Below are 17,285 nucleotides of genomic sequence, written 5' to 3'. Positions count from 1 at the left end.
GGGAAATCCATGCAGGGAGAGGATTAGCTTTTAAGGTAGTGTTTGGGTGTTTTTACAGATCTGTTTTTCTTCCTGTAGTCACGTAGTGCTGAAGTTTTTTTCATTTTTTTAAAGGAAGGACTCAGCTCTTTCACAGTTCTCTCTGTCCCTCTCCAGAGCTGGCTCTGAAGCCAGCCGTGGTGAGTGTCTCATCCACCTCCTGAAGCCCAGGCTCTCTGGGTGTTAGGAGTATTTCTGGGGATCGATATGAGATGGATGAGGAAGGAGGAGGTCATGGCAGGGCTCTGCATGGGGGCTGTAGCATAGATGTGATTTCAGCCTGGTTTTGGAGCTGTTGGTAGCTGTGGACCTCGGGTGGGCTGTGAGGATGAAGCTGCTCCAGCAGCTGCTGCTGGAGAAAGGTCGGGGACAGGGGGTGCGGTGGGGTTTGCCGGGGACGATGGATGAGATGCTGGGGTAGATACAATCTCTTTTCGCTGAGAGCCCACTTTGGGCAGTTGCTGCTAGGGAGGAACATCTTGGTTTCCAGGGAGGCTTTGGGCTGTCTTCTTGGAGATGGTTTCTCCTCTTTGAGGCTTCCCTACTGTCATCTCTCCAAGGACAGGATCCTCTGGAGGCAGCTGGATGTCCTTGCAACATCTAAAATGCTCCTGATCCTTTCCAAGGGAAGCAGAGTCTGGGGTTTCAACTCCTTTCTAGTCTTCCAGTCAAGCTGAAGTCTGACCAAGGAAGACCCAACTTCCCAACCTGCCCATGTTGGCAGCATTAAGCACCTGCACTTTAGGGGTCTGTTCTGCCTGGTTTCTCTTCCCCACCTCGCCCTGCTTCTCCAGAGCAGGTTCTTGTATCCCCAGAGCATCTCTGAGCAAGCACTGATAAACCACCGCCCTTTCTTTTAGTAGCCATGGTGAACAGCTTCTGTCTCTGTCTTCCTTCACATTTCCTGATTTCTCCTAAACTTGCAGGAAAACAAACAAACAAACAAAAAAATCACCAACTGCCACCGTCCTTCTTTGGCTCACAGGGGACGCTGCCCTTACATCTCTACTTTAAGCTGTTGGCACCATCCCTCACACATACTAACTAGCATCACCCCAACAATCCCACCATAGTTCTGGGGATGACAACGTCCAGGACATGTTCCCAATAAGCGCTATGGACGAGGCCACCTTGTTGGGATGGAGTTCACCACCACGGACCTCCTGTCCCCATCAGGCTATGGCATGTTTCATTTCCTAGCACAGACACAGCCTGACCCACCTGGTCGCCTGGCCATTGGGGTCAAACCAAACTCAGAAGTCCTCCAAATTGATCATCTCTTCCATCTCTCACAGACCACAGGGGATATCCGAGTGGAAGCACTTGCTGTGGCAGCCTCAGGCTCCCAGCTCTGCGGGTGGGCTTGGGAATCTCCTGTTTTCCCTTCCTGGCTGCTAGGGTCCAGGTCCAGCTGCAACATCATCATTTCTCAGGTCTTGCTGGTGTGGCCATTCTGGAAGAAGAAGAGGCCACTCCTGGGCCTCTGCTCTTTGCTGGAGGAGTGGGCGCTCCTCTCCTTACCCCAGCCAGGCACGGCTGGGAGAGCTGTCTTTCCCCCCAGAGTAAATGCCCCATCTGCCAGGCACCGAACCCCCATCTGACCCCAAACCTGCCTCCCCTCCCTTTGTCCTCCATGAGTTGATGCCCCTATGGAGCCCCAGAGGTCAGAGCAGGCAGCGGCAGCCATCTGCCCCCACTCTGAGCTCCCAGTCTGCTCTGCAGCCCATGGCAGGATCACTGGTGAGGACCAGCAAACAGCAGTGCCCTGTTTGAGAGGGCAGCCACATAGCCCCGTGGACCCAGAGGTGTCTGTCAGCAGAAGATCCCATAACCATCTCCTCTGATCATCCCAGGAGCCGAGCTAACACTTCTTCCCCACTGCAGGACACATCTCATGGTGTACACCACTCTCTTGATGCAACCACCATCCTCCTGATAACGGGGTAGAGACCTCACCGTTACCTGTTTCCAAAGGGTCCAGTTCAAATGTCCCAGCTCATCCATACCAGACAGGGAAACCCAGACGTGAACAGGCTGTGGGAACATCAGAGGAGGGGCTGGTGGCCCCTCTGGCAGCCGTCCCCAAAAGGCCACCCACCGGCTCCCTGCCCCTCGGCTGAATGTCCTTCCCACCCGCAGGTCGACAGGGAGTGGAAGAGGGGGCGGTGGAGGGGGCTATATCGAGCGGCTCCTTCCTTCTTTGAGTTGTTGTCCCTTTTTTCTAACTGTTGCACAATTTTAGGGCTTTTGTAACATTTTTTTGGACAAGCAGGGAAAATATGTTAACAGTGGTTTAAGAAAAAAAAAAGAGATCTCTCTCATATATTATATATATAAAAAATATATCTATACATACAGGAAATCTCTATGGAAATATTTATTTAAGATGGTTGCAAAAAATATATTATAATTAAGAGTATACCAAGCTTTGTCAGGTAACAAAAAAATCAGGCCCCAGGGAGGGGTAGCTGCCTGTCCCCTCGTGTCTGTCAGTCCGTACGGTTGCAGCTGAAGCCTTTCTCTTATCTTTTTGTAAGTGCACTCGAACTGTCGAGCAGTGTGACCGTGTTGGATTCAGCGGGAGCTTGATGTGGGGGGAGGGATTGATTTCGTTTCCTTTTCCTTTGTTTTTTTGGAACCTGTGGCTGTGAACAGAATGATCACTGCTCAAATCGGATGCTCTATTTGGGGAGGGCGGCGGGGGGACCGGGCGCGGGGTGGGTGCGGGAGGGAGGGCGAGTGTCAGTTTTATTCTTGGTGTTCAAGTGCAATAAATAGCTACCAACTTCTGAGCATGGAAACGGATGATTCTCCGTCACTGCAGTGACTCAGACCATCTGCCACCTCCTTGTCCCTCCGTCACCGCGCTCCTGTCCTCGAAAGCATCAAGGCCGGGATCAAGCCTTGGGCAGCGGCTGCAGGCAGCAGGTGTTTTGCTCCTGCCTGCAGGATGCTGGTACCCTGGGCGCTGCCTGCCCCTGGCCACCAGCATCCCTGGGGCTTCAGGAGAGCTTGATGTCACCCCCAGACTTGGCTCACCCTTTTCCAAGGGACAGAGCTCCGGGGGGGCTGCAGGTGCCTGGGAGACCCCCTGGGGCTGGCTGGGAGGTGGGGACCGAGCTGTCACCCTTGCCCACTAAGAGTTTTGGGGGAGCTGGTGCTGCAGGGTGGGGGGCGCAGAAACCCCCAGCCGAGCCCGGGATGGGTTTGAGGGGGCTCCCAAGAGCAGCTGCCTGGCTTTGCCCATGCAGGCAGGTTGGTAGCCCGGTGGGGCTGGGGAAGGGATGCGGCAGTCCCTGCCGCTGCCCCGCGCACCCCACTCGCCCCCGCGGTCCCGCAGTGGCCGGGGTGCCCCGGTGCCGGCCCTGCCGTGTGCCGCGGCCCCGGCAGGTGTCAGCACCGGACCGCTGCCGCCACCGCGCCGCCCCTTCCCCAGCCCCGGCAGGGCGAGGGGCAGGGACCCGGGGCACCCTTGGGCCACCCCTCCCTGCCCAGCCCATCGCCGCCCCGGGAGTGCCGAAGGGTCTTGGGAAAAGCCTGGGAGAAATCCCGGGGCTCACCGGGAGAGCAGCGGGACAGGCTGGGAGGCCAAAGCGTGAGGGTGCCCGTCTCCGGGGACGTGGCGAGGATGGCATCGGACCCCAGGCCGCATTGCGGTGCAGGGTACGGATGCACCCCTGCCCTGAGCGAGCCCCACGCCTCCCCGTGCGCAGCCACGCGTGGCCCTGGGGACACGTCCTCCGGCTGTGCCGCTGCCCCGGCACCTTTTGCCCTTGGTTTCCCCTCACCGCTGTCAGCTTTGCTCCCCACCGCATGCCCGGCATAGTCTCTGCTCCGTCCTTCCCATCGGTCTGCAATGCAACGCTGATTGACGGCAGCTGCCAAGGGAGAGCCCAGAGGATCCCGGGATTACAGCAGGGATTTGGGGAATGTGGCAGGACCCCATGCGGGTAGGAAAAGATCAGAGACATGCAGAAACCGAACCAGCTCGGTCAGCCCAAGGCACCTCCATCTCCGTGCCGTGGGAAGGTGTCAGGCTCTCCTGCTTGCTCTGGCACGTTGTGGCTGGAAGCGACATCATGAAACGCCCGAGCCCGTCACCTGCTGCATCACACCATGCAGACCCCCGTGTGTGCCCCTCCGGGGGCCAGCCCATCCCGGGCTCCCCAGCCAGCACCCAGAGCGATGGCTGGGCAACACCATGACCTCCCAAGGCCTCCCTCTCAGTAAATAGTGTCAAGGTTAGAGCGAGGGATTCATTGGGGCCATAAATGTTTATGGCAGGCCCTCCCCGCTCCGCAGCCACCATGGCCTGAACTTTCCATCAGCGACACTTTTATGGCTGGCCTCTAATGATTAACCCGGGGGCTAGCGGCTGAAGGTGCTTTGCAGTGTGGTTGTGCTGCCAGAGCCCCACGCGCCCGGAGAAGCTGGGGCTGGGGGACGCCCATCATGCCATGGTGGGGTATGGCAAGGAGGATGTGGAAAACCATCGGTGGTCCTCCAGGGAAAAGGAAGGGCAGAGCTGGCCGGGGAGGGCATGGGGAGGCAGGCAGGCAGGAGGAGAAGGTGTGGGAGCTGGCCCTATGCTCTCGGAGGGGTGAAGGCAATAATTAAATCTCTTCCACCCTAGGGAAGGGTCATTAAGAAAAACCGCAGCCTCGTGCCAGGATTCACCCTGGATTCACCCTGGCCCACGGTGCTGGACCCAGGGCTGTGTGGCCCATGGGGTTAATAGCCCAGTGCACTGGGGCCACATGCATAATCCAGACATAAACCCTAATTTTTCTGTTTATCCTGTTTTTTTTTGGTTTACTTGACCAGGACAGAGATTTGCAGGACAAAGCCGGGGAGACCTGTACCCCCCATCCCTGGAAGCCCCCCTAGATGTGCCCTTCTTGCATGCTGAGGACCCCCCAAATAAGCCACGCGGAGGCTGTGTGACACACACCTTTTTAATGGCGAGCCGACAGTACACGGGAGAAGGCGCACACGACACCGGGGTGATGGGGACTGGCAGCGTCGGGTCAAACAGCTCCATCCAGGAGCTCACCGGCACCCCCCAAGCCAGCAGCATCGGCAGGAGATGGGGTCTCTGGGACGTGGGCCCCAGGCTGAGCTACCCCAAAATCACACGCAGGCACTGAAACCCAGCCTTTTGCCTTTCCCTGGGAAAAGCAGCACCCAGAGCAAGGGACAGCCCTCGGATCCCCCTCGGGGATGGACACGGATCCTCCTTTGGCACTGGGTCCAGCTGAGACCTGTCCCTGACCTCCTGCACACATGGGGAACAGGTCACCCAGCCTCTTCCCTTCCTTCAGCTCCCCCCAGCCCTGCCAGGCACCACGGGGAAGAGCTGCCCTGACCCACTGAGGTCCCTGGGGGATCTACAAGCTTGGAAAGGTCCAGGCTTGTTTGTTTATAAAGCTTTTTTTTTTTTTCCTTCTAATTGTTTTTAACTGCTCATTTATTAGGTCAGATTTCTTTAGCAGGGCACTGATTTGTACTGGTTTTGCTGGAGTACCTCCACGTGAGCGGAGTGTGCTGGCACACGCTGTCCTCAGGGTATGGAGGATATTACAGTCCTTTCTCACATGTGTTTGTGGGTTATTGGAGTTAAATACACATGAGCAGAGAACAGACCAATGCAGAGGACCTCCTCCTCCTCCCCACCTCCTGCAGCCTGAACATACCTGGAGCCCGAGCATCCCTGCATGAGGAGGGCAGGGCTGGGGCCGAAGGTGGGAGCGGGGCAGCCCGGACGCTTGAACCAGACACCGTCACACGAATGCACGGACTCGTCACACAGCTTGCCACACTGAACAGAAGCACCTCGGGGGCACCAGGATGGGCAGCAGCTCCGTCCTGGCAGGGCCAGGGCAGTGGTAAGGAGGCTGGCAGGGCTGGCAGCTCCTGACTGCTCCCCGAAAGACCCCCATGAGCCATCCTGAAGTGCTGCAGTGCAACCTGTGCAAATTAGGAGGGTGAGCCCTGCTCCAGACTGTGGGGCTCTGGGTCCCCTCACATCATGGACTCTTCCTCCTCCTCCTCCTCCATCTCCCGGTCCACCTCGATGGCCGTGTTCTCGTAGCTGGTGATGCCCCCATATTTCCGCATGTGGACCATCAGCGGCTTGGGGGACTGGCTGCCGGCCAGGCTCGCCACATACATGCCAGTCCGGTTCTCCTCCAGCGACGGTCCCCAGTCCATGGCGGGCCGGCTGGCTTGCTGGACTCGCTGCGAGGAGACAGGGGAAGGGAACACGGGCACCTGGCACCGGCACCCTTCCGCTCCCCGGCTGGCACCCCCCCCAGCAGCTCACCCACCCCTGCCGGGGGACGGTGTGCTCTGCCAGCCCGAGGGACTGGAAGGGCCCCCGATGAGGACTGGATGGGGCCAAAAGCTTGTCCTGAAGCTTTTTGAGAAGGCAGCTCTGTATAAGTGCCCTGCTGTGGGCTGGGGAGGTATTATGGTCTGTGGGTGCCAGTGGCGAGGGCTTGCAGGAGCTAGGGGCTACTGTAGGGCTATGGCCCTGTGGTGTGGGGTTAGTCACCCAGGCAAGGGGTTAGCCTCAGCCAAGGTGGTTCCTGGCCATGCCACTGTGCTCAAGGCTGTGCCCAGCCAGGTTGCAGCCAGTAAGTGCTCCAGCTGGTGAGTTGCTGCCTGGGGAGGGCAGCAAGCTCTGCTGCCTCTGCTTCTAACAGCCTGGGGAGAGCAGCAAAGCCCAGCCAGGGCTGGGAAGGCTGTGAGCTGCCAGGAGCTCCGTAACCTGCTCCTAGGTGAAACCTTTCAGCAGAGGGATCCCACCTGTGCTGCCTGTGGCTGCCTGCACAGTCCGGCAGCTGCCTTCCGTGCTCTGTCATTGCTGCTGCAAAATGGGTGCAAAGTCCCACGTGCCCATGCCCGCCCTTCGCTAGGAACAATGTACTTCCCCACAGGGGAAGACATAGCAGGCTTGTTTTGGAAGGGGGATGCGCACAGGGCTGCCCTTTGGGAAGCAGCATGACTCAGTGCCTGCCTGGCATTGTGGGAGGGGACACTGCTGGAAATGCCCTGGGACACGCCATCTCTCACACCCCATGGGCAGCAAGGAGGGATGGGGACATACACCTCCAGGAGAGAGGATACAGAAATTTTGGGAGGATACAGGCTCAGCAGCAGCTTGTGGTCACCCCTGCTCATTTCTGGGCTGTTCCCCAGCAATGCCAGGCCCCAAACACCTCCTACCTCCCACAGCGTTCCTTCTTCTCGGAGCACAGCCACCACCATGCCCAAGGGAATCATCAGGCAGGAGAGGACTCCCATGAGGATGCCCAAGACCTCAGCCCAGGTGGGGAAGCGGTAGCTGCCATACTCAGAGGGCTGGTACTTGACAATGTTGTACACCAGCAGAGCCTGTGGGATGGGAAGAAAGCAAGGTCAGCCCAGAGCCCTCTGAAGGTGTCATGCTCAAAAAAGGCCTGGAGACCTCCCAGCAGAACCAGAATGGTCCCTGGGGCAGGAGATGCCAGCACAGTGACTTCTCGCAAGGGGAGGTCATCTAGGGATGCTGGCACCACTGCAGCTCTCCAGCACCATCCAGCACCTCAAGCTGAGCAATTACCATCATTGTTGGCGGGGACAGGACCATCCAGCAGGCTCTGAAGTAGGGCCCTGGTTTGAAGCCCAGCATCATGTGGATATCTCGGCAGAACCTCTTCATGCCTGGAGGAGGGAGAGGGACTCAGAAGCCGTGATCCCTCCCCCAGAGCCAGGTGCCTGTACCAGGTTGCCCTGCACTGACCAAAAGCAGTGGTTTGCATTCTCTACAGCAAAGAAGTGTCTCTCCTCCCAGACGGGGGATGCAAGAAGGGGAGCCCAGCTGGTGCTGTCTGAGGGACCAGGCTCAGCAGCCCAACTGTCTCTGGAGAGGTGAATCCAGTGATGGCCAAGAAGAAACAAGAGGTTGGAGCAGAGGTGTTTCATGCTCCATTGCGAGGCTGCTGGCTCCCCTACTACTCCCTCTAAATCCCTCCATGCAGAGCACACTCCCCCCTGTGCTCCTGTGGGGACAGACCCCCTTACCATAGACACGTGTCACCACCAGGCAGGTAGTGATCACGACCACCATGAGACCGAAGCCGGCACTGTAGTCATCCAGTAGTACCAGCCAGTACATCCCACCCTGTGGAGGCAAAGCACAGTGGCCAGCATCCCTGGGACCAGCATCCCAATAAACCCCCACCCACGTCCTCCCCTTCTGGGGACACGTCCCCTTAGCCCCTTTGGATGCACTGGGGATGACAGCGATCAGGCACCTTCAGGAGACATCACTCTCCTTCTGGGGTTGCTGCAGGGACAGGAATAACGCTGTGTCGCTCTTCTTGGACCTCACATCCCTAGGAAGCCCAGGCTCATCGATCGTCTCTCTTCCACCTTGTTAGCCCATGTGAATACATGTGTCTCTGCAAACTCGTCCCCTGCCCTAAGCTCTCCCTAAAATGAGGCCCCAGCTGGTCCCCACGATGCATCCAGCCCCACACCCTTACCTCTGTTGTGAGGATGAGCCCCATCAGGAAGAGAGCAATACAGATGACAGCTGAGAAAGAAGCTTTCTTTGGCCGCAGGTAGTAGGGAAATTCATCTGTCACTGCCGTAACGATGGTCTCCATAAAGGCAAACTGCACACAAAAGAGAAGAGGGTCCCCTGAGCCCCCTGGGCTGCCTGGGCACCACGGCTGGCTTGGTGGGCTCTGTCCTTACCTGGCTGTCCAGGCCCAAGGTTAACAGCATGAAGAAGAACAGGAAAGACCAGAATGGAGAAAGGGGGAGCATTGTCATGGCCTGGGGGTACACCACAAAAGCCAGGCCAGGACCTAGGGAAGGCAAAGGACAGCAGGGTGAAAAGGGGGTGACAGTGCTGGGCACAGGGGGACGGAGGAGAAGAGAGGAGAGCCCAGCAGAGCGGCACCACAGCAGGGACCTGCTGGGGCTCTTGCAAGATGGGCAGGAGGGGTCCTGCAGCAGATGGTGGAGAGGTGCAGGAGAACCAGCCTGCTCCTTGCTCAGACCTTTATTAGACATCACTTGGTGCTGCTCAAGGTTTGCAGAGCAGGAACCAGTCTCCCTTCTGGCCAGCTGAGCATACAGCTCCAGCCCTCACACCGACACCCTCAGATGCCTTCCATCCTGGAAGGGGTGCTGCTCAGTGCACCCAGGCAGAGGGTGAAGGAGAAAGGGTCTTCGTTTGGCCTCACCTGCTTTTGCCACCTGGTTAACAGGGACCCCAAGCTCCTGGGACATGTATCCCAAAACGGAGAAGATGGCAAATCCTGCCAGGATGCTGGTGATGGCATTGCCCAAGGTCACTATGAACGTATCCCTACAGAGGAGAAAGAAGATGCTCTGAACATGCCCACTCCTTCCCATCCCACACCAGTGCATGGTGGCATTGCCAGCCGCAGGTGCCATAGTAAAATGACCCAGTGTGATTCTCCTCCAGGGCCTCTCTTGGCATGTGCTTTCCAGGCTCAAAAGGAGCATATATCTAATGACTTGGGTCATTTTGTGGGGTTCCTCCCAAGCTTGCTTTCCCCAGTGGAAGAGATCAACCCAAATGTCCAACACCCAAACTCTCCTCTCTCCTGGTAACCTGCAGTGGATGCTGGGGACAGGACAAACATGCATAACTAGCCTCAAATATCCTCAGCTTTCAGCACCTGCAGCCCAAAACTTCTGAGCCAGGCACTGTGTCTTGATGCTTAGGAGAATTTTCTTCCACAGATCCCTGTGTCCCTCTCGAGCCTGTGCAAGCTGCCAGGTATCTGCAGGTGCTTGGGCAAGGAGCAGCACTGGGTGACCGTGTGCTGCATCGCCTGCTTCTGCCGACTTTGAACCCACCAGCTGAGATTTTCATGGCTCCCCTCAACCCACGATTTTTATGAGACAGCAGCTGGCTCCCACCTGTAGATATTCTGATGGAAGGTGTTGTACGAGGCAAAGGTGAGGAGGCCCCCAAAGCCTACCCCAAGGGAGTAGAAAATCTGCAAGGCTGCCTCGATCCACACCTGGGGGAAGAAAACAGGTCTGAGGAGAGCAGGGGTTTGGAAACCTCCCCCTGAGGAAGATGGAGTTGGAAATATGCTTCCGCAGAGCCCCTGGCACATCTTCCCAGCCCTCCAGGCATGCAAAGCCTGCACGGTGTTTGCCTTTCCTTGCTAACACACTCACCACTCACAGTGGGTCAGCTGGATAGTGGAAGGGTTGATGAGAGCATTTTAGAGCCAGCCCAGCATGGCATTAAATGCCCTTGTAAAACTGGGTGGTCTCTGCTACCAACACTGCTGACTCGAGGAAACACCCAGCTCTGCATGCCAAGAAAAACAGAACAGCCGAATCCACCATGGGCACCCATCACCACCCCCAGCCTGTCACAGGGGCTGGCCTAATCCTGCCCACAGTCCTGGTACCCAGGGGAAGTGGTGAGCACACCATTCCCTGCATGGACAGCCAGAAATGCAGCCACGGGGCTGGGCCAGGTGGGAAGAGCAGTATAGACAAGGTGTGGAGCAAAGAGAGATTGCTGAAAGACAAATACTTTTGGTCTGGGAGCAACTGAGAGAGGACTATGGGTGGGGGGTGGCCAGAAAAGGCACTTGAGTAAGGGAACCACCTCTGTTGCATGCTGGAGGTGGCAGGAGAAGGTTCATTTTAGTGTCTTGAATAAATTGCACAAGATCCTGCTCACCTTGGAAGACAGCAAGTGATCAAACTGGGGCGTGAGGTAAAACCGGATCCCCTTCCAGGCCCCCTCCAGGGTCACACCACGAATAAGCAGCATCACCAGGATGAGGTACGGGAAGGTGGCAGTGAAGTACACAACCTGCGGGATAGCAGAGCCAGCTGGGAGAGCCGGGAGTGAGAGCATAGCACAACTGCTCCCCCCTCAGCTCTGTCCCCAGGGTGGGACATCACATCACCCGGCATCACCCTGCAGTGCTGGGGTCCCTGGGATGCAGCAGGGCCAGTGGGGTCAGCCCTGCTGGTGTCTGGGTGTGCAAGCCATCCCCGAAGTGGCCTGTGTCCAGCTGATGCTGTTTATGGGTCTCAGTTTCCCAGATGTCCAGAGAATCACAGGCGCTGGTGAGCATCGCTGTAGATCCCCCCAAAAGAGCCTGTCCAGCCCTTACCTTGCCAGAGGATTTGACTCCCTTTAGGATACACAGATAGACGATAGTCCAAGAAAGGAGCAGGCACAGACACAAGTTCCAGCGGATCCTCCCAGGATCCCCGATCCCAGAGCTCCCTTGGATGTGCAGGACATACCGGCTAGGGCGAAAGGAGAACCGCAAGTAAGCAGCCACAGGCACCCCCTGCCATCTTCCAGAGACCCTCTCTGAACCTAACAATGCCTCTGCTGCAACAAATAACCTTGTCAAAAATCTCAGCAATGAGAGAGCAACAAGGCGCTGGCACCTATTTGCTGGGGAAGGGGAGGAGTTGGTGTGATTTCTCCACCAAGCATTAAAGAGACCAGAGGGGATGCCTGGTGGCTTGAGAGCAAATTCCCAGCCGGCCCAGGGATGGGATGCGTTTCAGTCTAACATATCTCCAGGCCAACAAAGCAGTGCTAGATCATGGACACCTCCTACATCCCAGGGACATGATCCCAATGGCTAAACTGAGATATCACCCACAGCTGACCCCAAGAGCTCATCACTGCACCCACAACACCCACCATGAGTGTCCACCATGCCATGAGATACGCAGCACAGACCTTCACCCCTCATCCCATCCCCCTGCTCTCCCCAGTTGGATGCCAACCATGTCCCCACGGCCAGATCAGGCTGACTTCTCTACCTCCAGTACTCCTCGCTGGGGCTGACGGTGTTGGTGATGTTGACGGGGAAGGTGGTGTTCCCCGCCTTGATGACGTGGTGGTCCAGGCACAGGTCGGTGTTCCACCAGTTGCCGCAGTGCTGCCAGGGCAAGTCGCTTGTGAGGGATGCAAAGAGGTAGAAGAGAACATAAGCAATGATCATATTGTAGTAAATGGCCACCAGGGAGACGATGAGGATCGTGCCCATGCCAACGCCTGGAGGAAGGAGAGGGTAAAGAAGGAGTGAGCCATCTCTCTGGAGCGGAGCACATCCAAAACCAGGGTCAGACACTGGATCTCAGCAGCCAAATGTTTAACCAGTCAGAGGTTCACCTGGTGGGGGAAGCCTCTTATGCCATTATACCTTCCGGACATGCCTTCTCTGAACTGATGATCTATTGCATCATACAGATGATTTTACTCCAACTTAATCTTGAGAGTAAAAGTATTTGATTTGACCTTTTTTTGAACTACCTTTGTCTTTAACAGTCATTGCTTGGCTTTGATGCTGGATTTTGTAAACTAGCTGGCTTAATAGTTCTCATACAATTGCTAGAGCTGGTCATGACATCATGAAGGGTGATAGATCTTATATATATCTTGCAGCTACTAAAACAGCTAATCCAGAAGTCCAGCCTGCTCCACCAGGATTCCCTCAGGATTTAACCATGGATTCTCACAAGAGCTTTGAGGATCATGGGACGAAGCTGCTCGTCTATGTCCTCATCAAGCAGCTCTTCCAGAGGCCCTGCAGAGGCTCTGGACTTCACTCACGCACCTTTAAAGAGAGGGCTTATCTTCCAGACAGCGAGTGGCCCCAGGCTGGAGAACTGGCCAAGTGACAGCTCCATGAAGAAGATGGGGATCCCACAGATGGCCAGCATGATGAAGTAAGGAACCAGGAAAGCTCCTGCAAGAAGCAAGAAAAACACCCTAAAAATAACACAGAGCAAACACCTAAAGCCTATCTATGACAAGGAATGAAGTTCATTTGACATCTGTGGCCCTAAGGGATCTACACCAAAATCTGGAAGACAGCAAGGGGTGGCAGCTCACCATTAGTGCAGGAGGAAAGGGCTGGGATTCACCCGGTGCCATGCTTTCCCACTCCGCAAAAACTCTCTTTTCTCCTTGAATCTTTTGCAAACACCATGAAATTCTCCAAATATTATTGCATGTGACAAGCAGTTACTCTGGGAGTAGTTGAACAAGCTGGTCACTTTGCACCATCACACCAGGCTCTTGCATTGCAAAAGGCTTGCTCCCTGCCTTCAATACCTGGGAAGCATTTGCTGACCCCACTGAGTCCTGGAGGACACCAGACCAAGAAACTATTGGAAACCAAGGGGGATGCTCAGGAGGTATTTGGTCCAGCACGGAGCTGGGGATGTCTCCAAGGCCATGAGTGCAGAGATGGACTGGTGAGTCCCTTCCATACATGGATACACGTGGTTAATGCCCTACAGCAAGCACAGGGGGCAGGAGGAGGCTTCACCCCGCAACAACAAATGCTACTTCCCAGCCCCAAGGAGAGGAAGGGGCATCTCCTCAGAGACACATCCCACCAGCCCAGCTCAGTGAGGGGGAGACGTGGCCACTCCAAAGGATGCCCATGTACCTCCTCCATTGGTGTAAGCCCTGTAGGGGAACCTCCAGACGTTTCCAAGGCCCACACAGTATCCGATGCAGGAGAGGAGGAAATCCAGCCGCCCCGTCCAGTTCCCTCTGTCTTCTGGACACTCAGAGCCCAGGTCCCCGTCCTGGCTGCTGGGGCTCACCAGGAGGTCAGGCGTCACCGGCTGAGCGAGAGAGCAGGGGATGGGAGAGGGCAGCCGGGGGTTGAGGAAGGAATAAAAACAGGGGATGAAGAGCCAGAAAGAGGGAAGGAGTGCCAAGAGCTCGAGTGTGAATTGGTGACCCTGAGTCACAGCGTTGATGCTTGTGCCTTAGGGACACCCCGTCCCAGCAGTTCTCTGTGCACTGCCCCAGCTGACATCCTGCTCTGCAAGGAAAGGGGATAAATGCGATCCCACCTGGCCAGAGCTCCCCTGGGAAAGGCAGGATCACCCCGGTTCACCCTGGGAGACCAGGACCCATCTCGCAAGCCCAGTTTCCCAAGAAATCCTTCCAAGGGGCCATGATAAACTTTCCTGATCTCCTGCAGAGCATGGGCATGAAGACAGCAGGGGAGGACGCATCGCCAGCATGCCAGGGAGCGCGATGCCCCCAGCCCCTGCCATGCCAGGCACTCAGCTGCCATTAAATGCTCCGTGCGTTTTTCACACTTTTCCAACTGCCAAAAGCCTACACTGTGGTGGTTTAGTGACATGCTCCCAGTTGTCCCTGCTGAACAAGCTCCTTCCAGCTTTCCTAATCTGCCCTGGATCAGTGAGGCACAGGCAGCTCTTCAGCAGGCAGGGGATTAACCCATTCCCTTCCTCACTGGAGCTGCCTCAGCTCTGCAAGAGGGAGGTGTGAGTCCTGCAATACATCTAGGTTGGGGTTATGCACCAGGAGGGCTCCTTGGTGTCTGCGTGTGTGCACACATCGGGTCTGCAATGAGATGTTTGGTCTATCTAAGCTTCCTCAACCTCCTGACCCTGGGAGAGCAGCGAGGGCATCCCTGATGACTCCCATCCCACTGCCAGTCACCAAAGTTGAAAGCCCCAGCCAGCAGCTGCTGGATGAGATCCCATTGCGGATATCTCCGAGGCAAGACTGGGAAGCAAAAAGGGGTGGGATGAGGATCCTGCCCCTGTGCCACTGTGTGTTGCTGTGCCCCTGCCTGGGTGTATGTCGGGTTTGGCTGGTATTGAGGCACAGAGACAGAAAGATACTGGGGTCCCTGCTGACAGGGCACCAGGACCAGGGCAGAAGGAGCCCATTTGGGAGCCTCCCCTTCATCCTGGACTCTCAAAAAGGAAAAAGCAGGCATCTCCATGTCCCTGAGTTCACAGATCAAAGGGAATGAGCCCATGGGATGTGGTTGAGGGAGAGGGACCTGGGTTTGGAGGGATCAGCCAGAACGAGGTGTGGGTCCCCTGGCCGCCAATGTGGATGTGTGCTCAGAGTCCACAGCAGACCTCCATCCCCTGGGGAGATCAGAGCTGGCTGACAAGCAGAGCCCAGGAGAAGGTGGTAGCCACCTCCTCTCCTCCTCTTCGGCTGGACCACAGGATGCTCCTGCTGCCGGTTCCCATGGAGACAAGGAGCCGTGTTGCTGATGGCAATGGCCACACGCTCCCACCCTTCACAGGGTGTGCCCTGCTCCTCCAGCCGAAGAATGAAGGCACCCAACATGGAGGTGAACCCGTCCCCACCCAGCGCTGGGCAAACTCTTCCCAAAGCCAGCCTGAAACGCACAGCCCCAGCAAAGGCATTACACTAAAACCCACCATTAAAAGCCCATCCCCGCTGGATGCCACCGTCACAAGGCAAGGGCTGGAAGAAAAGCTTCAGAAACACAGGCTGAAAAGTCAAAATGTGACCCAAATATAACACTGTTGCTATAAAACCGTTACTACCTGGCAGCCCTCCTGCAGCTGTTTAACGCAGCTCTCCGGCTTAGCAACTTCTCCAAACTGTGGCCATGCCTGCTAATTAAGCCAGCCCGCACAGTGGGCATGACCCATAGCAACCTGTGTTTGCGGGTGATGGACAGACTGCTCTGCAACATCCCTCCAGAATTTTCAGCTGCTAAAACCTGTATCCACAAAGGTCCCTGCCAAGTGGGGAACAGAAGCTATGGGGCCGTCACAGTTTGGTCTTCCCCAAAAAATGCTTCCCAGTCCATCACACTGCCTGGGCAGCTCTTGCTTTCCAGGTTTGCATCACAGAAAAACAGCAAGCAGGGATGCTGGGAGATCATTAAATCCTCTCGCCTAATTGCTGCACCTCTGCCTGAATCCTAAACAGCTGCAAGAGGGCACAGGTGGAGCCGCATGACCTGATGAAATGCAGGTGCCCATCCATCAGATGTAGTGTAGAAATCAACACAGAAGCAACAAAAAGAAAAGAAAGGAACGAACCGGACCTTTTCCAAACTGTACATGGCCCGGTCCCCATCTCAGTCACCCTTTTCAAAGGCCATGGGATGTAGTTTGTCACCCATGTCTCAGTGATGACTGCCTCCCTTATTAATATCTTTAGCTGCAGCTCTGCAGTTCAAATTCAGGACCCCAGGGCAGAAAGCAGAGACTGCTCAGGAGTTGGATAGACCCCAAGGATGGTGACATTGTGGTCCCCATCGGGCAGATTGGGGAGGCACAGGCCAGGGATGCTGCTGGAAAACACACACAGAGGCTGCTCCATGACTGCAACGCCCAAAAATGCCCCAAATCATAGCCTTTCCACAGAAATCACAGAAAACCTGGCCTATTTGTCTGACTTAAAATGAATTGCAAAATGCAGTATTTAAGGATCTTTGTCCCAAATAGCATAGAGATGCACACCTCTCTACTTCAGGCTGCTGGAAATCTCACACGCCGGCTCGATTCCAGCCCTTTTTTTAGAATTAATGCTCCCTTTCAGCCTTTGTCATAACAGGAATTTTCTTTTTCAGCAGCCGTTGAAGTGCTCTAGTGCTACGATATTGCTCTAGTGCTTTCCACCGTCAACTGCCATCTTTCAAACCGGGCTCCCGCCTCGCGGTTATAAACAGACGGAAACTAAGAGCTCCCTTGGCAACCACGTCCTCTTTGAACACGGCATCACTTTCCATTATTCACCAGAAGATGCTCCCAAAGAAGTCAGCAAAGCAAAGGTCACCGAGAAGAAAAAGCACTTTAGTCTCTGCCAAGATAAGAGCTGGCTCCCATAAGGAAATTGCCCTATGCTAATTGTTTTCTGCAAACCAATTTACTTAAACCAGTGCAAAGCTCAGCTGTATCTGTGCAAAACCAGCCAGATTAAAGTTACTTTTTCATCATATTTTGTCTCCATTCAAACTGGCGTTGTGGGGTTATTTTGTCAGTGTTTTGTGCATGGACCACAGCCTTCGATTGGGAGAAATGCCGCCCGATGCCAGATTTCTCCCCTGCGGATCTGAGCTGCATGCGAGCACAGTGCATCTGTAAAGCGTGAGTCACTTCAGATTAGTTTGAATTGCTTGTTAATCTCTTCAAGAAAAAAAAAAAAAAAACATAAAAATTAATTCAAGTGCAATATCGCTTAGAAAGTGAAGTAAATAAAGCATCTCTACGGTGTGGAAGCGCCCCTTGAAGGGTTGTGCTAACCCCGGTTTCCCCCAGCACATGCCAGGAGAGGGAGCAAGCAATGCTGGAGCCAGCACAGGGGGTCTGGGGGCTGGCGATTGCTGAGGCTGAAGCAAACTCATTGCAGCAATGTCCAGAGCACAGGGAACATGCACAGCTGCAAATGCTTATGGCTT

General features: G+C 55.6%; 1 protein-coding gene across 1 annotated transcript; it reads right to left on the bottom strand.

The window, feature by feature from the left end:
• Positions 1-6,060: 6,060 nt before the first annotated feature.
• Positions 6,061-13,689, bottom strand: SLC6A7 (solute carrier family 6 member 7; the record flags this gene model as incomplete). The annotated part of the gene is made up of 13 exons (XM_082323949.1): positions 13,515-13,689; positions 12,675-12,806; positions 11,878-12,112; positions 11,208-11,346; positions 10,766-10,900; positions 9,982-10,085; positions 9,276-9,400; positions 8,782-8,894; positions 8,568-8,699; positions 8,104-8,203; positions 7,643-7,743; positions 7,267-7,434; positions 6,061-6,276 (listed from the first exon to the last, which is right to left on the bottom strand). Exons 2-13 carry the CDS (start codon positions 12,778-12,780, stop codon positions 6,061-6,063), a joined length of 1,674 nt encoding a protein of 557 aa, XP_082180075.1. The 5' UTR covers positions 12,781-12,806; positions 13,515-13,689.
• Positions 13,690-17,285: the final 3,596 nt, after the last annotated feature.

The sequence above is a fragment of the Platalea leucorodia genome (genome assembly GCF_965183815.1).
Source record: "Platalea leucorodia genome assembly, chromosome: 11".
NCBI lineage: Eukaryota > Metazoa > Chordata > Aves > Pelecaniformes > Threskiornithidae > Platalea > Platalea leucorodia.
This window is presented reverse-complemented; position numbering and strand designations above follow the sequence as displayed.